At 40.2% G+C, this 24357-nt stretch overlaps 1 protein-coding gene across 1 annotated transcript; it reads right to left on the bottom strand.

Annotated features, from left to right (window-relative positions):
• Positions 1-876: 876 nt before the first annotated feature.
• On the bottom strand, positions 877-15038 carry LOC134100441 (myosin heavy chain, fast skeletal muscle-like). The gene is made up of 40 exons (XM_062553635.1): positions 14990-15038; positions 14810-14856; positions 13428-13643; positions 13173-13316; positions 12929-13085; positions 12788-12815; positions 12518-12641; positions 12337-12429; positions 12016-12079; positions 11822-11920; positions 11637-11740; positions 11376-11514; positions 10950-11068; positions 10612-10761; positions 10361-10531; positions 9975-10275; positions 9797-9867; positions 9624-9711; positions 9413-9530; positions 9205-9328; positions 8924-9060; positions 8240-8495; positions 7888-8130; positions 7633-7809; positions 7403-7548; positions 7209-7299; positions 6740-7129; positions 6398-6643; positions 6107-6303; positions 5826-6009; positions 5575-5740; positions 5351-5475; positions 4949-5257; positions 4632-4835; positions 4420-4545; positions 4140-4310; positions 3951-4055; positions 3773-3868; positions 1063-1194; positions 877-975 (listed from the first exon to the last, which is right to left on the bottom strand). Exons 3-40 carry the CDS (start codon positions 13629-13631, stop codon positions 955-957), a joined length of 5820 nt encoding a protein of 1939 aa, XP_062409619.1. The 5' UTR covers positions 13632-13643; positions 14810-14856; positions 14990-15038; the 3' UTR covers positions 877-954.
• Between the last annotated feature and the right edge of the window lie 9319 nt (positions 15039-24357).

Genomic DNA, 24357 nt, shown 5'->3' with positions numbered 1-24357 from the left:
ATTTTGGTGCATTAAAAAGTTGTTAGAATTTCCGAACAAAAGGGGCGGTAGCCTAATTGGTGCTTTCACGATAATGTAGGCTATAAAATCTTCTGCCTTCGGGGATTTGTAGAACTATTGCCTACAACCCTTTGAAGGTGACTGGCTGGCATTTCATTTTATAAAGCTCAAGCACAGCTAGGCTCGCTCTCGCACATCTGAATTCAGTCCATGTTCTTCGAATGGAGGGTGGGACTTGAGTTGTGTATTTTCAAAATCTTCTGGCCGTTTTGCAAATTCCACCTATTCAACCTTTGACTACAACTTTTTCTTTTTGGTCGTAGTGTTATCCAGCTAAGATAAACCATCATGACACCCTCAAACATCAAGGTTATCAAGGATATACTCAATGTGAGTGTTGAATACACCATGTAAAGGTTCCGCACAGTACAGTGCAGGACCCACGATGTACAGTGCCCACAATGTGAGGTTAGGAGTAGGCATGGTCTGATGCTTACTGGTATAATGCATTTTACAAATGACCTGCCATGTTTGGTCCATTATGAAATAATCTGGTGTTACTATTATAATCAGTATAATGCATTAAAGCAACAGTTCATGATATATTAGACAAGATTGCTAGTCATACTTGTTTGTGAACTATTATAATCAGTATTATAATTACTTATGATTGCATTATAAGGGGTTATACTGTAAATGTATGCCTAACTCATTATAACAGTGACCTTCATTGAAGGTATTACCTCATTGTTTATTTCAGGAAATCTTGAAGTGATTTTAAAATAAAATCAAACAAGGAGGTTGAAACATGTTATAAATTCAATTATTACAATTATTTTAATTTAAAACAATAGACTCACATATTCTGAAAATACCCTTTATTATGTCGGAGTTATAGAATGGCCAAAGTATGGCCAGGATATTAATCCAAATGGTCAGAAGATTTCACAGGATTTACTCTGCAGCCTCCTTGCCCTGAGAAAGAAATTGAGGAATGAAATTAAATTGAGTATAAACATATGATGGCGAATGATACATTGAAATATGGTAAATTTGATTTACCTTTCCAGAATCACGGCTCTTAGCTCTCAGCTTGTTAACCTGGGATTCAGCAATGTCAGCACGCTCCTCAGCTTCTTCCAGCTCATGCTGAACCTTCCTGAACTTAGACAGGTGGGCATTGGATTGCTCCTCCTAATAATGACAAAATATATTTGAGTGCAGAGGTTTCTGTTTTGAAGCAAACCTATAACCTATTGTTTTGTGTCTATGAAGATTCATTTAGGTCCAGGTGATAGCAGTTATTTTATAAAGTTTACTTTGGATTGAAAGGAATTTGGTTGTTAAGTCAGTCATGGGCCCAACAGCTTATTTTGTGAGAAGACGTTTATTAGCGCAGCCAGACAGTTTTTTTTTTTTAATACTTTTTTGATCCCGTGAGGGAAAATAGTTTCTCTGCATTTAACCCAATTTAACCGAATTAGTGAACGCACACAGCACACACACAGTGAGGTGAATCACGCACTAACCCAGAGCAGTGAGCTGCCTGCCCAACCAGCGGCGCTCGGGCAGTGAGGGGTTAGGTGCCTTGCTCAAGGGCACTTCAGCCACTTCAGGTGGACTGCTCAAGGATCAAACCGGCAACCCTCCGGCTACAAGCCCGAAGCCCTAACCAGTACACCACGGCTGCCCAAGTTTTTGCAACTTGTAAACTTTGTCATCTTCACCTCTGTTTAGCGAGCTTTACCCGCTAAGCTTTAACAGAGTAAATACTGTAGCTGTGCAGCCAGAGTATATATTTAAGGGTAACGTCCAGGCTTCCGCAAAAAATATTATTTTAGTAGATTGAGGAAACAAGTGAGGAGTAGAGTGGCAATTTTCTTAGAGGCTTCTTTGAATAGCAGAAAAAATACTTTATTTTACTTTCTATGAAGAAAAATGAGCGGCTCTGAAAGCTGTTGGACAGACAAGATCGATTTATTATCCCATTATTAAGGTTTTGCATCTACGAACGTCATAATGCCTTAATGTCATGTGACCGTTTGTTTACAACTGGAGTGGTAGGCAGAACCGTTTATATCAGCGGGGTTACATTATGTTACACATAGGCCTACTGTAGTTACTACGGATACAAATATCTCAGAAATGTATTTTTTAAGATCGAAACAGATTGAGAGATGGCAACTACTTGCGTAGCAGTTGGATGCTAGCTATAGTAGGAAGAAAATCGTTTTCCATCTGTCATCGTTAAGAGAGGAAACGGGTAAAGGGTATGGAAGGACACGCAGAATGTTATCAAAGAAAATAAATGTGCAGGTGAATGGCTTAGTGAATTAGTTATTTATATCTTAATGTATTATGCTGCCCATATTATCGTACCAGCAGGCAGAACAAGAGAGCTAGCTAACACTGTTTGTCAGAAGTTTTCCAATGAAATGGCAATGCTTGACTGTTCTTGTGTTTATTTGTGTCAAGTTTTCAACAATACGGTTTCACTCAAAGTAGGCCTACGGACACGTAAAACTGTTCAAGAATACCAAAAAGATACATAAGGATACATTCAACAAACTGCATAGTTTCAAAACACAGATTGCTAGCCTACTTATTCTTAAAGGTATACTATGCAGGATTGGCGATTTCGTCGCCGGTTTCGCTTTCACTTTTCATTTTCGCTCGTTTTATGCTTGCATATTTCTCTGCAGAGCTTCCCCTACAGCTTTAGCGTGTATATTTGACAAAACTCCTCAATCGGTCAGTCTGCCGTGCCTTTTCATGAGACTTTACATGACACTTCCTGGAGTAGAGCATGGGTGCGTGCCCGGTGTCTCCTGAAGTTGCAAGTGTGGTTTTACCGCTACAGACCATTAGAGCGGCCAAAAAAAACACCGTTCGACCGGTAATGACCCATTTAATCATATATAACACTATGGAACGAATTGATTAACTGAAAAACGTTGCATAGTATACCTTTAACATGACTCGGAATAGCCAACGAGAGCTAGCATCATTTAGCTATAACTGAAAAATAATAGCCAAGTTAGTTACAGAAGTAGGCTTACGACAATCAAAGATATCTCATGAGAAATATTCCCCTAACACTAACAGTCTACTAACAGACAAGTAATGTCCAAAGCTGAAACAGGGATTTTTTGAAAACGTCTTCATCCGAGATAAAATCATGGTAGACCGAACTATAAATCAAGAAGTAAATACAGAAAAAGTAGCACTTCTTTTCAGTTACCCAAAATGACCGCATGGTGGAAGCAAATGCAAAGAAATTTAAATTAAGGCTTTTACAAGAATTACAAATAAGATAAATTTTTAGAAGGCAGAACATGTACAGTATGGGGAGGGTGTGTTCACTACTGTACATATTATCACACTGAATCACAAAATTCGTGGAAAAGTAAACGTCTTTTTGACTCATCATGTTTCTAAAAACAAGGTGTAAATGTGCCGGCTACTTGTGCCAGTTACATGAGGCGGCAGTGTGCTTAGGCTTATCGCCATATCTAGCCTGTTAATCAAATTAATGTATGAAAAAGTTAGGCTAGCCAACAAAGGTTCAGTGCGTTGACTAGTCAGGTTGACTACCAGTTGACTACCGATGGAAAATAGAATCGCGTGACCAAAACGTCACAAGCAAAACCTTAATTGCATCATCACTTAATTCTTCTTCTTTTTAGTCCAGTGTTCTCAAATTAAGCTATCATTTTTATGAATACAAAAGGCAAGACATTTGACCATATAGACAACGCAAGAAACTACTTACAGCTTCCTCAGCCTGTCTCTTGTAGGCTTTGACCTTCATTTGCAGCTTGTCAACTAGGTCCTGCAATCTGTTGACATTTTTCTTGTCCTCCTCAGTCTGAAAGGAATAACAATCTGTTCATTGTTGTTGTCCTCCTCAAGTTAAATGTTGTCCCATGGTGCTTAAATAATCATTGTACCTGGTAGGTCAGCTCCTTCACTCTCCTCTCGTATTTGCGAACTCCTTTGACGGCATCAACACCACGTCGTTGTTCATTTTCAACCTCACTTTCCAGCTCACGAACCTTTACATAAGCAAAGGTTTAATTTCATAATGTTTTCATTTCATTTATTATCTTCTGAATATCTCATCCAAGTTTATCACTTACCCTGGACTCCAGTTTCTGGAGTTGTTTCTTGCCACCTTTCATGGCCAGATTCTCAGCCTCATCCAGGCGGTGCTGCAGATCCTTCACAGTGACCTCCAGGTTCTTCTTCATCCTCTCCAGATGAGAACTGGTGTCCTGCTCCTTCTTCAGCTCCTCTGCCATCATGGCAGCCTAAATAATGAGACATTGTCTTTTAGATTACACTAGCTAACTACAAACAGTATTTAGCTAATCATTTACAGTACTAAACACACAAAGTACAAAACAAAACATTGCTTACATCAGTGATGGCTTTCTTGGCCTTGTCCTCAGCATTTCTAGCCTCCTGGACAATATCATCAACCTCACCTTGGACTTGAACCAAGTCAGACTCAAGCTTCTTCTTGGTGTTAATCAGACTTGTGTTCTAAAATTCACAAACCAGATCATGTCAGTTATAAACTGAAGGTGTACATTTCAAGTGCATTCATTTTTGAACACCCTTCCCTTTACCTGGGAGTGCAGGAGGCCTACACGCTCACTGGCATCAACCAGCTCTTGTTCAGCCACTTTGCGGCCTCTCTCTGTCTGCTCCAGGGCAGCTCTGAGCTCCTCAATCTCAGCCACCATCAGGGTGTTCCTGCGCTCCACCATGGCAACCTGCTCCTTCATGTCATCCTGTCCTCTGACAGCATCATCAAGGTGCAGTTGGGCATCCTGATAAAAATAACATGGAAGAATAAAGTGTGTGTCATACTACTTAATTGTATTGTATTTATGGCAATATAAGATCAGGCAGGATCCTTGTACTATATTATTGCATAATTAACCTTGAGTTGACCCTGCACATTTCGCAGTTGTTTCTGGGACTCAGAAGCCTGGCGGTTAGCATGGCTCAGCTGAATCTCCATCTCATTAAGGTCTCCCTCCATCTTCTTCTTGACTCTCAGGGCATCATTTCTGCTTCTGACCTCAGAGTCCAGAGTGCTCTGCATGGAGTCAGTAATCCTCTGGGCGTTCCTCTTGATCTGCTCCATCTCCTCATCCTTTTCTGCGAGCTTCCTGTCAACCTCACCCTTAATCTGGTTGAGTTCAAGTTGGACACGAAGAATCTTGGACTCCTCATGCTCAAGAGTTCCCTAAACAAGAAAATTAAGAAATTTAAAATATAAACAACATCACCATTTCCATTCCTCACCATGTAGGAAAGCCTGTCTGAATGTCTACTGTACCTCAGCCTCCTCCAGGGCTGTTTGGATCTCAGATTTTTCAGTCTCAACAGTCTTCTTGGACTTCTCCAGCTCATGGATGCTCTTTCCAGTCTCACCAAGCTGCTCAGTCAGGTCAGATATCTCCTCTGCAAAAATGCAGTTATATTACTGCAATCATATATTCTGGAAGTATTAAAAAAGAAATGTAAGCGGGATACTGTATGTATTGGGTTATTTTGACTCACGTTGCAAATTCTTGTTCTCCCTCTTCATGGTCTCAAGGTGGTCAAGAGACTCTTCATAGGAGTTCTTCATCTTAAACAGCTCAGTGCTGAGAGAACGTGCCTCTTTCTGGGCACCCTCCAACTCTGCCTGACCCTCCTCATATTTCTGCTTCCATTCTGCCAAGACCTTTGAGAAGCAGGTAGTCACTTCAGGTGAATTTCAGATTTGTCAACAGAAGTACTTTGGAATTACAATTATTGAACTGTATTACCTTGTCAAAGTTCCTTTGCTTCTTGTCAAGGTTGGCAGCTAGACCATTGGCTCTCTCCACATCAATCATGAGGTCCTCAACCTCACCCTGGAGTCTCTGCTTGGTCTTATCTAGAGAGGCACATTTTGAGTTGACAGCCTCGATTTGCTCCTCAGCCTCCTGGAGACGCTGGGCAAGCTTTTTTCTGGAAAAAAAGGAAAAAGCATCACATTTAATGTTGTAGAGGGTTTTAATGGACAAAATACATTTCCAAATTCCATTTCTGCATCTTTAGCACATACTTGGACTCTTCAAGCTCCTCAGTGCGCTGGATGGCATCAGTTTCATACTTGGTCCTCCACTGAGCAACCTCGCTGTTGGCCTTGGACATGCCACGTTGAAGCTCAGCCTTTGCTTCCTGCTCCTCCTCAAACTGCTCCCTTAGAAGGTCGCAGTCATGACGTGCTGACTGCACAGCATGAGCCAGGGCATTCTTGGCCTGTTTGTTAACAAGTAAGGATGTTTAATTAAAGCATTCCATGAATGTGATTTATGTTATCCAATTTCTTCATTTCATGCATTGGTATTAGTACCTTGACTTCCTCTTCATTCAGTCTCTTCAGCTCCTCAACTTGCTGAGTGAAGGCCTGCTTGCTTCTGGTCAGCTGAGACACAAGAGCATCTTTCTCCTCCACCTGGCGGGCAAGCTCACCATTTTCAGTCTGAAGTCTTGCTCTCTGAGCGCTGAGGTCATTGACCTGTCGGGCACCCTCATCACTCTTGGCCTTGGTTTCACTGAGTTGGTCTTCAAGGGTTCGGCACATCTTCTCCAGATTTGTCTGTTCATGATAATGTCCGTTTGTAGCAAAAAGTTAATTAAATTATTGTAAGTTGATTTGTTTACAAGATAGCCTGAGGGTTAACGTCTCACCAACCTTAGATTTAGCAACAGCCTCCATATTGCTGGAGAGATCATCAATCTCCATCTTGTATTCACTCTTCTCCTTCTCAAGCTTCTGCTTAACACGTTGGAGGTTGTCAATCTGCTCTCCCAGCTCAGCCACGCTGTCAGCTTGCTTCTTGCGGAGAGCTGATGCAGTGGCTTCATGCTGCAGGGTGGACTCTTCAAGGTCACGACGCAACTTCTGGAACTCAGCCTCACGCTTTTTATTCATCTCAATTTGAGCAGCAGTGGCACCACCAGCTTCCTCAAGCCTTTCACTAATCTCTTCAAGTTCCCTGGAGAGATCCGCTCTCTGCTTCTCAACCTTGGCACGAGCTGCACGCTCGGACTCAATCTCTTCCTCCAGTTCCTCAATGCGGGCCTATTCCAAAAATATTATGTTAGTAAGACAGAAAACTGCAAAAACGTGCAGAGTTTGAGTTGGTGGTGAACAATTAAACCTGAAGCTCCTTGATCTTCTTCTGCAGCTGAGCACCAAGTGATTGTTCATCTTCAATCTTACTCAGAAGTTGACTTGTTTCAAAGTCCTTCCTGATTAAAAAAGATTGAAGAATAGGAAAGGAAGAATCATTTCTGTAGTTCTGCAGTATACATGGAATTGAACAGTGATACTTTGTAATAGATAACGCTTTACTTCTTTATCTTCTCTTCAGACTGTTGCTTGTCATTTTCCAGATCCATGATGTTCTCCTGGGCAAGCTTCAGGTCACCTTCAAGCTTTCTCTTGGCTCTCTCAAGGTCCATACGGAGCTTCTTTTCTTGCTCCAGGGAACCCTCAAGCTGCCAATTTGTGGGGTGAGTATGTGGTAAATGGTCATATTTCAAAGTAATAAGTTGTCAAATGTTGCTGATTTTTGTACTTACATCATCCACTTGCTGTTCAAGCTTAGTCTTGGACTTGGTCAGAGTGTTGACTTTGTCTTCCTCTGCTTGAAGATCATCAAGAGTCTGCTGGTGGGCCTCTTGGAGGGCTTTCTTCTCCTTTGTCAGCTTAGCAATGGACTCATCCTGAGAGGCCATCTCTTCAGTTAGGTTCTTGACCTGTACAGAGAAAGTTTTACATTAGTAAAAAATTAAGATATTTTATTTTACCTTGATCAGCCCTTCATCAATCCCAACCTTGTTCTCAGTGGCATGTTTCTCCTTCTCCACTTTAGCCAAGGTCAGCTCCAGATCATCAATGTCCTTCTTGAGCTCAGAGCACTCATCCTCCAGTTTCCTCTTCTTGGCAGTCAGCTCAGCATTGATTTCCTCTTCATCCTCCAGTCTCTCAGTTGTTTCTTTGAGCTTGGCCTCGAGCTGGATCTTACTTTTGATGAGACCCTCACACCTCTCCTCAGCATCATTTAGACCCTCATTTCCCTATTGTAAATATAAGATGGAAACATGACAGATAATTTATATTGAAAAGAGTGCTGAGACTGGGTAGTGGCATGGTTGAGAATATTGAAATGGTACAGTATACACTTACAGATGCCACTTGCAGTGCCAGGTCATTCCTTTCTTGCACCAGAGCCACCATTTTCTCCTCTAGCTCCTTCTTCTTGGCTGTTGTCTTTTCATGGTCCACTTTGAGTTTCTCATAGTTCTCCTTCAGGCTGGCCAGCTCCTTCTCAGTTTCAGCACTCTTCAGCAGAGGTTTGATCTTGTAGTACACCTTCATCCATGGCCAAGTCTTGACATTCATGAATGAGCGTATATTGTACTGGATGGTGTAGATAGCCTCCCTGCACAAGAAGGGTGGTGAAACGTACCCTTAAATATTCTATGTAGAATTATGATGATATGAAATGGGTAGAAAGGAGGGATGTAATCACATATATCTCCCAATATGGCATGATATCCATTGTAATATTTTTGGGAAGTAACAATGTCAATATTTCAATGTGACTTGTTCAATACAGTAACAAGTTAACAATACTTATTGCAATATTTTTAAAAAGGGAAAATTAAGACTTAAAGCGTTTAAGCGATCACTACCAGATAACCACAGTTTCGCACTGTGGGGGGTAATGGATGACCAATATGAATGCATGCCAAGATGTATACCAACTTACATTTGCTGTTAGGCCTTAATAGGTCATTAGATGACATAATATGAATGCTAAGATGCCTTGTACCGTTGCATCCCTAATTCTTTTGATACACAAATTACCTTCTTTCCATCATCTTCACAAACTCCCTCCTCATCAGGTATGCACGGCAGAGAGCCTGAGTCATTGTGACCAAGGTTGCCAGTTTCTCATCTCGCAACTCTTCAAGGGTACCCAGCAGACCAGCTTTGAAGAACACCTGAGGGATAAAGGAAAATATATGCGTGAATACAAGCATTGAATATAAGCATTGCCACAGAAAAACCTGTGCTCTAGTTTGTATTCATGAGAAGCAGATAATAGATTGCATGAAACTGCTCCTTTGTGTGTCCAAAACAACTACCTTTGTGTGTCCAAACTTGTATTGAGTATGATCAACATCAATGGAGCCCAAGAGCTTCTCAGAGGCCTTCTTGTTATCAATGAACTGACCCTCAGGGATGACACTGGCATTCAGGACTTTGTATCTGGACAGAACAAACAGAACATAGAACATTACTTTTTCTTCTCTAAATGCAGTAATGAATACTTCATTGGCTTTCTCAGTTCACCTCTGCTTGAAGTCACCATAGAGGATTCTGCTGGGGAAACCCTTTCTGCAGATTCTGATACCCTCCAGCACACCATTGCACCTGAGCTGATGGATGACCAGGAAATTCTGCATATAACCTGCATGTCAGATACAGGTCGTGAGATCTCATATTCTCAGTGTAATACATACTGTACATAGTACACCTTTATTGACTACCAAAGACCCTTTACCTGGTTTCTTAATTTCATTTGGAATCAGACAACGCACAAAGTGAGGATGGGTGCTCCTCAAGTTGGTCATCAGTTTGCCCAAGTTCTCCTGTTGAGATAAAAATGCAATCAAAACATCCCCTCACCTCTCTTTAGGATCATTAATTTGTTTATTATTGGTTTAATATACATACCCTGAACTGTGATGATACAGTCTGCATGGAGCCACCCTTCTTCTTCTTCTTACCACCACCACCACCAGTCTCTGGTGACACACAACGTATTCAGTAATTGTGTAATATGAGTTAAATATTTAACAATTTATACATGGGATATTTTTTGCAATAGCTTGTAGACTAATATAGTTGTTACCCTCAACGACAGGTGGGTACAAGACAGGCAGGAGTTTTACTCCAGACTTCTGGTACAGCTGCACAACAGAATCGTTCAGTGGATCCTTGTTCTTGTCCAGCCACCCAGCAACATTGTAGTCCACAGTGCCGGCATAGTGCACCAGAGAGAAGTGAGCCTCAGCACAGCCTTTTTTGGGCTTGGGCTTCTCAAAGGCCTTCGTTTTGCCAAGATGCTGGTCATACAGCTTGTTCTTGAAAGTGGTGTCAGACGCCTTGGGGAACATGCACTCCTCTTCAAGGATGGCAAAGATTCCCATTGGCTGTGAAGTGAGCTCAGTTTTAAAAGTGGGAATTATAAAATGATACAAATGTAGCACTTAGCTCATATGATTGATTGAAACTGACCTTCTCAATGAGTTCAATGCAAGCAGCTAAATCCATGCCAAAGTCAATGAACTCCCATTCAATGCCCTCTTTCTTGTACTCCTCTTGCTCCAGAACGAACATGTGGTGGTTGAAGAACTGTTGCAGCTTCTCATTGGTGAAGTTGATGCAAAGCTGCTCCATGCTGTTGAACTGTGTTGGGAAAATGTTGTATATTATTTGCAAATGGACTTATGAGAAATTAACAATGTTGGTGAAAGTTTTGTTCTCACATCAAAAATCTCAAAGCCAGCAATATCCAGCACACCAATGAAGAACTGCCTTGGCTGTTTAGTGTCCAACATCTGGTTGATACGGATGACCATCCACAAGAACATCCTCTCATAGATGGACTTGGATAAGGCCGAGACTGAGTTATTGACCTGAAACAGAATATTAAAGCAATGTTAATGCTATGTTCAGAGACCATAAAGTCAAATGTTATACGATAAAACCAGGTAATTTCAATGCAGTTCATTACAATTGCAATTACTCAGTACAATTAAATCTGTACTGACGCTGCCAAGTAGTTTGAAATCTTCAGTGAATTTTTTTATAAATAAAATAATACCTGTGGCACAGTCTGACCCTTGGTGACAAATTCATTTCCAACTTTCACTCTTGGGTAGCACAGAGCCTTCAGCATGTCAGCGGAGTTCAGGCCCAAGAGATAAGCGACTTTGTCAGCATCTAAAACAGTGCCACGGTGTTGCATTTTGGTGATTTGAAATGAATAGCAACCAATTTCATACTCCACGCTACAAACTAATTTGGAACAGCATATGAAACAAGTTTGTCCACTTCTTAAGTGAAAATAGATACTTTATGAATCCAAATGGAAAATGTTAACATGTTGTAGCAGCAGCAACATTGCTGCTTAACAATCAGTCATCCCAGGTTCACTGTCTGAGTCTGCCAGTTCCAATCATATTTCACCATTGACAGTCCGTGTCATGATTACTAGAACTGACTGGTTCAGTGGAGTGCTATAACCTACCCTCTGTGCCATCAGGCTCAGCCTGCTCCTCACGTTGCTTCTGCTTGAATTTCATGTTACCATGATGGAGCACAGCACCAGTCAGCTTGTAAATTGTCATTTTCTCCTCATTAGTGAAACCCAAGATATCAATGGCATCCTGGAATGATACATTATTTGATTAGTTTAAAACAGCTTGTAAATTGTGACTTTCTCCTCATTAGAGAAACCCAAGATACCGATGGCATCTAAGGGGTTAAAACACGTTATTGAACGACTTACGTCTGTGGCATCCAGCTCCTCTTTGTCATCAATGCTGGCCACAGTGATCTGACCCTGACTGCACATTGGGAAGTCATAGGGGTTGGTTGTGATGAGGGACATTTCTGTAGGGGAAAAAAGTGATTTTACAAATCCATAATTACATGTGTTGAGTTTTGAATGATGGTTGAAAATATAAACCATACCTATCAGCTCAGGCTTGTGGTTGGTCATCATCTGGTAGAAGATGTGGTAGCCTCTCTCATCAGGAAGCTGGAATGTCACTCTAGACTTCTCCAGCAAGTCTTTTTATGCAGGGAAAGATGCATTTTCATTTGATACATTTACAGTAAGGCAATAATGAAACATTTATCTAAACACAAAGATGAATTATACTTACAAGTCTCAATATCAGCACTAGCCAGTTTTCCAGTTGTGCCAAAGTGAATTCTGATGAATTTACCCTGTTTGAGATTACATTTTGACATTGCATTTTTTCATGTAGCTGATGCTTTTAACCAAAGCAGGTTACAAGTGAGGAAAGATATTCAAGTATTCAAACACTGCCTTCACTAATACAAAAAGTAAGAAATTATAGTGAAAAGGTTTAAGTAGAGACAAGAGGATTTTTTTCTGAAAAAAAAAAGAAACAATACAAAAATACTGATAAATATTCAATGAGGTAACAGAGGTAAGAGTTTAAATGAAAGACTAAACTTACAAAACGTGAAGAGTTGTCATTCCTCACAGTCTTGGCATTACCATAAGCTTCCAGCAGTGGGTTGGCTGCAATAATCTGGTCTTCAAGAGAGCCCTGCAAGTCCATAGATATATTATTATTGAAGTTAGTGATTGTGTTGCTATGTGATAATTAACCTATAAATATGTAGGACATCCTATACCTTCATTTTTCCACTGCTGGCTGCTGGAGCCTCTGCTGCCTTCTTCCCACCAGACACTGCAATTGTTGCAAAGTATTGGATGACACGCTTGGTGTTCACAGTCTTGCCAGCACCAGATTCTCCTCTGTATTAAACAGAAGATATTGTAATGTTCTATAGCACAATTACAAAGAGACAAAGAGTATGAAGATAATGTCTCTAGATTTAAAATCTAATATTTGCCCCTCTTTTAAAACTATAAAATGTTGTATGGGATTCATTGACACTTACGTGATCAGAACAGACTGATTCTCCCTGTCTGTGGAGCAAAATAGAGATTAACATGAATGGTTTATTTTACATAATTGAATCAATTATATATAATGTATTAATATCATTCAGCGTTGGCTTTAACAGAAACACAAAGCATACCTTGAAGCATGAACTGATATGCGTTGTCAGAGACAGAGAAGATGTGGGGTGGGGCCTCCACACGCTTCTTGCCTCTGTAGGCATTCACCACTTCTTGATCGTATACTGGGAGCCACTTGTAGGGGTTCACAGTGACACAGAAAAGTCCTGAGTAGGTCTAGAATGAAGAAATAAAGAGGATTGGTTTCTCAGCTTTTCATTTTTTCTTTTCTTTTCTTAATTTGGTCAAAAGTGTAATGCTTACGTAGATCATCCATGCTGCATAACGCTCTTTGAGGTTATACAGGACAGAGGCTTCATTGAGGTGGGTCATCATGGCCATGTCCTCAATTTTGTCAAACTTGGGAGGATTCATGGGGAAGACTTCATCTTCCTTCACTGTCCTTTCCTAAAACCAATGTAGAAAACAGCTTTAACAAAGAGATGTATTCAAGAAATGTTCTCTGAAAACTTTCAACGAAATGTCATCACCAGAATAATTTAATAAAGAATAAAGTACCTCCTTGGTTTCAAGCGTTTCAACAGTGGCTTTGCCACCTTCCTTCTTTTTAACTGTTGCCTTAACGTACAACTCCTCTTTGTCACAGACATAGCAAGCACTCTTTGCATCAAAGGGCTTGGTTTGGGCTTCAATTCTCTCCTTCTCAGGCTTACGAAGGTAGATGGCAGCAGCGCCAAACGCAGCCATTTCACCGTCCCCCATGATTGCTGGTTACTGCATCAATCATAAACATGAAGAGCAGACAGTTTCAACATAAAATTCTCTATACAATCAGACATGTACAGACACAGTATTGCAAATAACGGTGGTAATGGTTGACATTCATTAGGGGACAAAACCACAGTTGTTTGCCTGACCTCCATATGGACCTTATCAACACATAGGGTACTCAAACAGCAATGTGTTAAAACGTGAAATATGTCTAATTGATGTTTAATTATTAATTAAACAAATGTATTTACTGCATTATTATCCTGAAATCTAATCCCATTCCTAATCATAATATACACCCAAAATGTACAGTTGTGCTTATACGTTTATGAACCCATGCTGACATTTACTAGAAATGTCAAAAATGTAAAAAATCATCCAAAAGTAAAAAAAGATTTGCAGAGGCACTACGAGATTTTTAGGAAATACTGTATAAAAAGCCTTTAATACATGGCAAACACTGGATTACAAGCACATGGGCCTACGCGTTGCGGCCATATTGGCCTTCATCAGGGCATCTATATTTTTGCTTTTGGATTCTCACCTTACCCGTAGCAGAAGAGCACCTGAGTACTATTTTATAAACTCCTGAGTGCTCTAAGCCCTTTTGTGTTTTCTCTTTAAAAAAATAATCTTTTGAAAAATGTATTGTAATGTCTTAATTGGGAAAATGATGAAAAATTCAACCTTTAAGAACACAAATTTTAAATAAATAAATTCCAATAGAAGCAGGCAGACTTTTAATGTTTAAAGGCTAGTACAGCTCCAAAATACTGTACTGTACATCCTGTTACAGTTCCCTTGGCCTCGGGTATTAAAATTGTCCCACATCATCACCTTCACCATACCTAGATTGGCATAGTTTTATTTCAGCTAGACTAATAGCTGGTTTGATTTGTAAAGAGAGATGATCTTGGGAAGTACATGTACCCCATGCCAATATCTACAGTATGTATGGTGAAGGGTGTGATGTTTTGATGCTACTTCCCCAAATAATTCCAATTGTAATGTTTAAATGTAAGCTTCCATTCATGATCTGTGAAGGCACTAGAGACATTAATATATTTACACATAAATATTATGTGTCAATATTTACTCAACTAGAAGTTTGTTTCAATCGTGTAGTTGTTCAGATGAATTCGATGTACTGTAAGTCAGATGTACCTTACCTTTTCCTCCCAAAAGAAGTTGGAATTTATACAGTTGTTATGAGTATCTAGAAATGATAAACATACAAAGACAAGTAATTTAGTATCAGTAAATATAACGTAGTAATCTTAAATTCATTAGCTGCTTTACAGATGAATAGATATGCAGTTTGCCATGACACATTCTCTAACAGGACCCACCTCCTTTCTGTGTCAGTGTCGGGAAGACTGACTGTGCACTGGATCCCCCTAACCTCCTCTACAGCCCTCCCCCCCAGCTAGTCCTTATATATTGACCTTTTTCTGTCAACTAAGCAGAACTCTAATAAGGCAAGATGTGTTTGATGAATGTGTTTGGATGTGTTTAAATAGTACCTTCACCTTAAAAGGACATAATGGATGGTTTACTAAAGGGTTATAATCAAAATATGTTGTGCCCTGTTTGTGACTTGTGAAATAATTTAACCGTATTTTAACTGATTCATTTACGAAATACATTAGGAAAACATTTGATATCTGGAGATGCTCATTATGATACAAATCTATAGCCGAGTTATTTTTAACTGAGCAAAACAATATGGAATAAGAAGTTAATGGAAGGGGCAAATTGAATTTGTTTTCACTATCAACACAAATAGTTCAGTTGGCATAAACTTTGATGGCAGTATTATACAAATGCAATTGTCATCATATATCATATAAAGTGCAATGGTTGCCCCATACAGTTACTTGTCCAAGCATTGTTGCTTTTATGGCCAAAGGCTTTCTTGTCTGTTTTTAGATGTTTCCCCAGGGCAATGGGATATCACCTGGTAAAATAAAGGATACAGTACATTAAAAAAAAGAAAAAAAAGTGTGTGGCAGCTTTATATTTTAAGACATTTGTACATGTCAGCTTACTAAATGTTGTTTTGCATTGATTTAGAGTCCCTGAAATAAACTGCATGTAATTCATACCTCCATCAAATATGAATGTGCTGCACTCTATAAATGCTCGCCATGCACACATAGCATGTATCACTAGTTATGTTTTGGCAGTAAAGTTTAGGGCAATGTTCCAAAAGTGTAGATCGTGGCAGTTTCATTGCTGGTGTTAAGTGACAGAGCTCCTCTGAGCTCCTCTAAGCTCCCTAGATGCCTGGACATACTGCACTACTAAATGTACAAAATATACAACACAGTAAAGAAATTAAAGGTTTTACAAATAATAAGACACTGATTTTTTTCTGTATTCTTCATAAAACTGTGACTATTGAAATACTTGTGACCTTTTTCCAGGCTAGCCGTTGCCTTATAAGGATGTTTTTTTTATGGCAACTCGTCAAGTATTTGCAACTAGCCACCATCTCCATATTTGAAACACCATGGTGTCATATTTATTGGGAGACTGTTTATGTTCCATTCAGTTTGAAGGATGATTGTATTTTCCCAGTGTGTTCTAAACCATAAATTCTCTGCCCGCACTCGTCAGAAAGACGTGATTGGTTTAGACCCTTGTCAGTCAAATAATTTATGTCTGCCAATGGGAAAGCATCCGCCCTCTGCGGTACGTTTGTCTCAAAATGATTCAATCAAAAGAAAAAACACTTCAAAACTTTTTTTCACCTCCAAAAGGAAAACATTTTCAATCAAAGAAAAAAAAGGGTTCAAATGCAATTCTTTGGGTCTCAAATAGTTTTGGCATTCAAAAACTTTTTTCAATGACTGAAATAGTTTTTTTTAGTTCTATTGAAGTTGGGGTTTTGATTGATTTGTTTTTTTCTTTGAATCAACATCAAATGTCCTACCCATATTATGGCCCAAACAAAAAAAAAAAAACATTACTTCAATCAAAAAAGGTGCTTTAAACAAAAAAACTTTCACTTCTATCACAAAATAACATTTTCAATCAAAGAAAAAAGGTGTTCATAGGCATTTTTTTTAGTCTCTTTTTTAGTTTAGTTTTTATGCATTCAAATACTTCTTTTCTTTGACAGAAGAGAATGTTTTTTTGATTGAAGATATATTTTTTGATTGAAGCACACTTTTTATGATTGAATAATAAAGACACAAATCTACCTCCATACGAGGTGAATAGTTATAGCCTCGCAAGTTTGCCTGACTGATGATGATACCCCTTTTCCACCGCCACGAACCAGGTGCTGGTTCCGGGCTGGTGCTAGTGCCAGTTCGGTGCTAGTGCTACCCAAAGCCATCGATATCGAAAGGGGGTTGGGAGTACCCTGGAAATCCAGAGTTCTCGCGAGAGCACAATTTGAATTGTGTCCGCAAGATCTCTGGCCATGAGCAATGATTTACGTTAGGTTTACTGCAACCATCTGCGGTAACCAATCAAATCGGTGTATCTGATATAGCTGGGCCAGGGGCGAGCTAGACTGGTGACAACAGCGCTACAACTTTCGTTTTTGGTCATAGTGTTATCCAATTGCGTCAAAGTCCAGAATCAGTCAGAGTTAACATTGGTTGTGTTATCCAATTGCGTGCAGTGAGATTTTCAAATGCATGCTTGGTGCCACCCCTCGAGTTTTGGCATTTTCATTATTCATGGCCAGAACCTTCTGAAAGATTCCAGGGTCTGGTTTACTACCAGGCTAGGTGGGGAGCAAAAGGCAACTCAAATCTTTGCAGTGCTGGAGCGAAGCCATCAGGGCTCGTGTCAGCTTCTGAGGTGTGAGAGAGAGACACACACACACACACACAGGACAACGTTAGTAGGGATTGCGGTCCCTGCCACTGACCTCTTCACCCAGCCCTCTTTGTTGTCCTAATGGGTTGTCCCGGAAGTCCTGGCCCTTTTTCTTCTGTTCTAGTCGGTTGCAGCACACTCACGTCCAGGAAGTTCCACTTCAACAAGGCTTACGAGGTTCAATGATCTCCAACAGGCAAACAGACAGATTACTTTTTGAAAAGGGTGGCCGTAGGCCCTACCCTGAGACTGTTTTCTTACAGCTGGAGCTGGTCATATCTCACAGTAAATACTAATGAACTGGCTCTCGGCTGCGGCTAGAAGGTCATATAGTTATCCCTTTTCCCTGCTTACAAATGCACCACGTTTTATTTTGTCTCACCATACTTGGTCGTGTAACTACTCGTGTAACTGTATTTTAATAGGGAAAACATGGAGGTGTTTGGTCGCTTCTAACTTCATCTCTGTTTGGATCCTAATGAATGCATTGGGCTAGCTTAATGCTATCAAAGTTGTGCCGCGCGCCAGAGCCAGTGAGTGCACGCATTGAAACGTGAGAGGTATCAACTCGTCTTAATTAAGGAAATAACATAGTTTAATATGAAAAAACGGTGAAGTGTTCCTTTAACCAATAATAAAGCTCAACCACACTTCTGCAGTATGAATAGGGTCCCTACACATACAATGTTACATAGAGCATATGATCAGAATAACTAGGCTAGATGTACCACAAAGCAGTACAAAATGTGCCCCCTGCTCAGTCCTGCACATTCTCTCCGCAAAAATAAATCACGCTTACCAATTTATTTCCTCATCTCATACTCCATCTCATCCCCTACTGCAACTTTTATGTACGTAAATTGGTGTGTGCATGTGTGATTCTCTGTCTGTGAGTTTTTGCTTGTTAGTGTGTGTGTGTGTGTGTGTGTGGGGGGGGGGGGGGGTAATGGGATAGGGCCTACGTGTATGTGTGAGTGTGTATGTGCCTGCATGTATGTGCATGTAATCTTTATATGTGTTTATGCATCTGTACAGTCGCTAAATGTAGGGGAGCGCCTGGACGAATGAAACGGAGGACAAATGAAACATTGCGATTTTCTCCTCAGCCGTTCAAAATTGAAACGTCAAAATTTGTCACCAAGCACAGCACGCAAGCCTTGCCAGACCAGGGAAAAATCATGTTGATACTGTATGTCACGCTGATCTTGAGTTAGACCCGACAAAGCGTTTTGACGTGCGCCAAGTAAATGTTCTATTACGCCGATTTTTTCAAATATCAAGTTGTATTTATGGCGTCATGTAATGCTATCATGTTCAAACAATAGATGAATTGGTAGTGTAACTTATCCTACTGTATGCAATGTCAAAGTTAGTTAGTTTAGGAGAAAAACGGGTTTTGCTGCGAGAAGTCACTGTCGGGACAAATGAAACATGACGTCGTCTTCCGGTTGACCTTGTATTTTTAAACAAATATGTTAGGCTGATCAAGTGCTCGTCACTCAACATGACTTAAATCTGTGAAATAATTAAGTTAAATCAGTATATTAATGATATAGCTATATAGATATAGCTATGACTCCCACCGACCTCATTAGTCCAAATGTGCATTTGAATGCAGCAAATATTATTTGATAATTACTTAAATATTGCGAGAATTCTCCTAAAAATTTAACAGCACTTACAAAACATGTCCCTTGACAGGTATTACATGAAAACGTGAATAATGTTTACAGTTTCTTTAGATTTGATAATGTTTCATTTGTCCTACCCCAGCGTTTAAACTGTCCCTGCCACTCGGGACATTTGAAACAAATGACCACTTCTGTTCAAACTTAAATTACACCACAATCGTCATACATATCCTACCAAATATCACAAGATTTTAAGAGACCACATATGTGAGTTGCTGATCACACAAATTTTTTTTTATTTTTGTAACGTCGTCTTTGAAAACAATGTTTAACTGAAAATTGTTTCATCCGTCCAGGCGCTCCCCTACACATATTAATTTATTCTATGGCCCCCAATAACTAAATTACACTTAACCATGGCATACATTCAGAGGGTGTCATAATGATCCTACACTTCAAATTCCATGCAGTTTTGAACCTGTCAACCAAAGATACCTGCGATTACAATGCCTAATTTTTGCTTTTTCATTTTTAACTAGGTGGCACTATACATGAAATCAGTGGTTATGGGATGGATTGATATTGGCCCTTAACTCATTGGCTGCTAGCCATTTTAAGTGCAGAGCGCTCCATACTGCCAGACATTTTACAGCATTTTGACCGTTTTTCCAAGATCCACTGAACAGTGAGCTTTATGACTATGTAAACACCAAGGTATCTAATGAAAGAGTAGACTCTCTTCTTTCACCAGGAAAAAACGGTTTGTTTCTATCGTTTTCCGTTCTTTAGCAATCGTCAGTAGAACATGAGTTGGTTTTGCTAAAAACACCTGTTTTTGACCAAAACATGGAGAAAACGATCTCTTTGTGAAAATCAACTTTTTAACGTTAGCGTTTCAGTAGTAGGCCTATGTCAACCACGATTGCACTGTTATCTCGTCAGTCTCGTCAAGGTTGCTAGGGACTCTGATGGTCGCTGTAGACTCTGAACAGGGGTGCGTTTCCCGTACAACTACGTAGGTTAGCTTTTTACCAACATGGTACGATGCATCGTTCAACTAACCAACATCCAAGTTACGTGTAGTGTCATAGACAAAGTGAGGGTGGTGCATAGACAGAACAAGAAATATAGTGCAGTGTATACAGTATACAGTTGGTTTACAGAAGGTGGATTAGACTAATATAAAAGAAAATAATATGTGCAGTGTATTAGCAGTAGAGCAGAATAAATGTAGTAAAATGTGGAGCATGTGATCACACACAAGTATTTTAAATGAACAGATACAATGTTGTATCTATGATTATTATTTATTATTCATTCAGTTATGAAGTTGTGTGTTGGATCACAACCACAAAATGACTGTTCATATATCACAAATATCAGGCATACAATTACTCAAAGCGTTGAAGGATCTGTGTCAGCTGTACCAACATAGCGCGCGCGCACACACACACACACACACACACACACACACACTGTTACTGTTACTGTTACTGTATGTGTTACTGTTGTTGCCTTTCTATAGTAGCAAAGTCTATACTGTTGTTTTCAAAAGCATATCTACAGTATATTCCCTGGGTGCACTGACATTTCAACACCTACTTTATTCCATCAAACTCCTATGATAACACAAGCATGTTAACTAAATAGGCCTGAATTCTGAAACCTAGACATGTAACTAGGATACTGCATATTGTTTGAAGTAGAATAAGCCATGTAGTACAACATGAGATGGGCCCCCAGAAAACAACACAACAGTGTTTAAGAAATGGATGATGTTACTCCTGTAATGAAACATCTCTGATGTCCCCTTGCCTCCTCCATATAGCTCATAATGATCATTCACAGTCCTGAGACATTAATGTATGGACTACATACATATGACATGACGAGTCATGCCTTGTTTTTTAGAACAGGTGTGTGAAATCAATGAAGGGTAATTGCAATACAGTGGAATACATATTGATCATTATGTACATCACGCTACTGGCAGCTTTTTGGAGGTGTTAGGGCATGGCCTTGGGCTAAGCAAGGCATCAGTCAGTAGAGCTGTGACAGCGGTCAAACAGATCCTGTAGCTCACTGACAGGATGACCTTCCCGACTACACCAGACGACATCACCCAAGTCAGTGGTGGGGTTTATGCCATTACTGCATGACATGGCCCTTCAGGATGACGTCCCACTGCCAGATGATGATGATGGTGGAAGAGGTCATTCCAACAGCTATAGTGCAAACCTTCCTGATGGCCTGGAAGCATGCTGGGAAAAAGTTGCTAACATGTTTGGACCCCTGTTTCACATATGTTCCTCATGAGGCATGACATCAAAATATAGGTCACAAAGCAAAAGCAAGAAGTTAAATTAGTGAAATTCATGTCATGTTTTCACACTAACCACTGCACAACTGTTACTGTACACACAACTATACACAATATGCTCACTTATCCAACGAGCCTCAAATAAAGTATACAATTACTTGAAAGTTGCTCTTTAAAGTTCTCCAAGCAAGAGGCTACTCAAGTTGACAGCTGTGTATAGCCTATGTTGTAGCTACATCATTTAATCATTTAAAATAATTGACCTATGTTCAAATGTCAAAAACGTACAGTGATTAAAAGACTACCTTCTACACTTTAAGTGGATAATAAGACACCAATAAACCACCATCATTCCACAAGCATACTCCACCAGTAGCTTCCACATGGGTCTTGAACCTGCAACTTCGACAACGTGAAAGCTCACTCTCTATTCATTACGCCACTGCACGGTGTTCATTCAACGAGATAGATTACATAAGGTGCCTCTCATGCCGCGTTTATACGTCCTCCCTCGCTCCTCGGGCCTCGATCCTCACTGATCTACATAAAGAATGATGGAGCGGCAACAATGGGATAGTCTAGCCCTTCTTCTATCTTTCTTTATGTAGATCAGTGAGGATCGAGGCCCGAGGAGCGAGGGAGGACAACGTATAAACGCTGCATGAGAGGCACCCATAGATTACACAGTCATGCTCCATCCAAAGACTCTTAACATACCACGACTACAATGTAACGTTAACATACGATTACAATGTAACGTTAACTTTTCATAACAATTACAGGCTCACATGACATTTACGTTAGCATTCAAAAGGTCTATCACCAGTAAATATAACGTAAGGGGTATCCGCCGTTCATTCCGACATACCAGCACTCCGACATTGACGTCCAATTGTCGTAGTGGAGGCATGTCTCTTTATGGGAAAAAGTCCCACCACTCCGACATTTTTTTTTTTCATGGTCGCAGTGGATGTATTTAACTTTTTTTTCAAACAACGTGCCATTCCGACATGAGGTCATTAATAGGGTATTAATGTCATAACTATATCCAATTGTGTAAAATATAGATTCACATTTAAAATGTCATTGTGAAGACTTCTTGATATATTATGTGTCTGTTGCGTGCGCGACTCGGGGAAGTGAGAGCAGTTCTGTATGGCAAGTTGTCATTATTCGCGGATTAAGTGGAGCTGAATTAAGTTATTATTTTATTATTTTATATATTATTATAACACAAAAGGATCGATGTGTTTGATATCGATGGAAAGCTCTGTTTCTCCTCTTTCATTTGATATGCGTGTCATGTCTGTACGATGCCTGGTCCCGGAGTAATTTAAGCGAGAGCAGTGGCTGCGTGGGTGAACGCAGAGCAATATAGACTAATATGATATACTTTGATTTAAATTCATGATTATAGTTTGTGTTCATACTTGATCGTACAGACACGTGTCTAGTCTCGTTGGAAAGCCCCGGTTCTGCCCTTTCATGCAATATAGGTCTCATCTCGATGTGACTAATAATAGCGGAGCAATGTAACAGAGAATAATGGGTGTGTTTTTTGATGCACTTTGCGCCCGTCGGGCTCATAGGGTCCGTTAAATTGACTTGGAAAAAAATAGGATTTGTAAACTGTCGGAATGGGGGTACTAAAATGTGTCGGATTGGCAGCATGTCGAAATAGCAGCATGTCGAAAAAGAGGCATGTCTAAATGGAAGCATGTCGTAGTGGTGACATGTCTGAGTGGCAGCATGTAACCAACGTAAGGTATTCGAAAGAAACCACGCTAACACATTAGCATTAGGCTACATACAAATTCACGAATAATAACACAGTTAACTGCGGTCGCAGTACCTCACCACGCACTGTTGTCGTGTAGTAGGCTAACTCCATAACATTTCACTTTCCACTGTACCCCATAATGTCCTCCAGTAATGTTGTGCGCGTATAGCCTCCGGCAATATAACCTACAACAGTAAATATTAGTGGGATCGTTGGCTATCATGATGGCTACATGTCCATCTGTCCGCTGCATGTCATGTACTTACTAACCTCAAGGGCCGACTTACCACAGGTCTAGAGGTGTAGTTGGAACTACACAACTTTACGATGGTGGTCACGAACGTTCGTTGCTACTATGCTTTTGGGAAACACCCACGAAGGTCAACGATGCATCATACTATGTAAGTTCCGCCACCATAGTTCAGACTAACGTTTTGGGAAACAGTTGTGTCGTACTTACATAGTTTCAACTATGTTAGTTGCTATGTTAGTTAGCAACTATGCTTTTGGGAAACGCACCCCAGGACGGTAGACTTGGCAAGTTAGCACTAGCAAAGTTGTTGTTAGTCTATATAGCAATATCCAATGTAAATGGATCATACCGTTCACATGTTTTCCATCCTTGATGTAAGAAGTAAGCATATTTATTCGCTGGACCACGTGCAAAATAGATCCACTGTGGTCGATCTTCAGTATGTTAGCTTGCGGTATGTCTCTGCATGTTGGCTCTACAGGCAGATACTAATCATCCAAATGGCACTGCTGCCATCTAGCGGTTCGGATCGCTAGTACAGTCTGTTTACAAGCCTGAAACTGCCAGATCGTTCCCAAGCCCACCCATGAGCCCTCCCCAAGGTATGTGTCTAAATTGACGTTTAAAGACGTCAATGGCAGTGAATAAGTTAAGACCAACATACAAAAAAAGGTGGTTCTTCTAGGTTCTATATTCTCGAGATATTCACCAAAAACTGTGTCCGCTCTACTCTCCTTTCGGGGGGTCCAGTCCGATGGATCAAAACGAAAAACAATGGTTCGGTGCAACCCTTATGGGGCTACATGCCCAACAAGTTTCGTGCACTCCGGTCTTTCATCCCGGGAATCCTTGACGGAAATTTGCACATGCAGAAAAAGAAGGGAAAAAAACTTAGTTAA

This window comes from Sardina pilchardus, chromosome 14 (genome assembly GCF_963854185.1).
Source record: "Sardina pilchardus chromosome 14, fSarPil1.1, whole genome shotgun sequence".
In the NCBI taxonomy this organism is placed as follows: domain Eukaryota; kingdom Metazoa; phylum Chordata; class Actinopteri; order Clupeiformes; family Clupeidae; genus Sardina; species Sardina pilchardus.
The sequence above is the reverse complement of the archived record's forward strand: the minus strand, read 5'-3'. Positions and strand labels throughout refer to the sequence as shown.

Bases quoted from the DNA above. Each gene is read 5' to 3' on its own strand.
- LOC134100441 (XM_062553635.1), bottom strand. From the start codon at position 13,631: ATGGGGGACGGTGAAATGGCTGCGTTTGGCGCTGCTGCCATCTACCTT. The intron at 3,869-3,950 runs GTACAATGATTA...TATTCCTTTCAG, and splicing joins TGAAGGAGCTGACCTACCAG to ACTGAGGAGGACAAGAAAAA. The intron at 976-1,062 runs GTAAATCAAATT...TTTCTTTCTCAG, and splicing joins AGAGCCGTGATTCTGGAAAG to GGCAAGGAGGCTGCAGAGTA.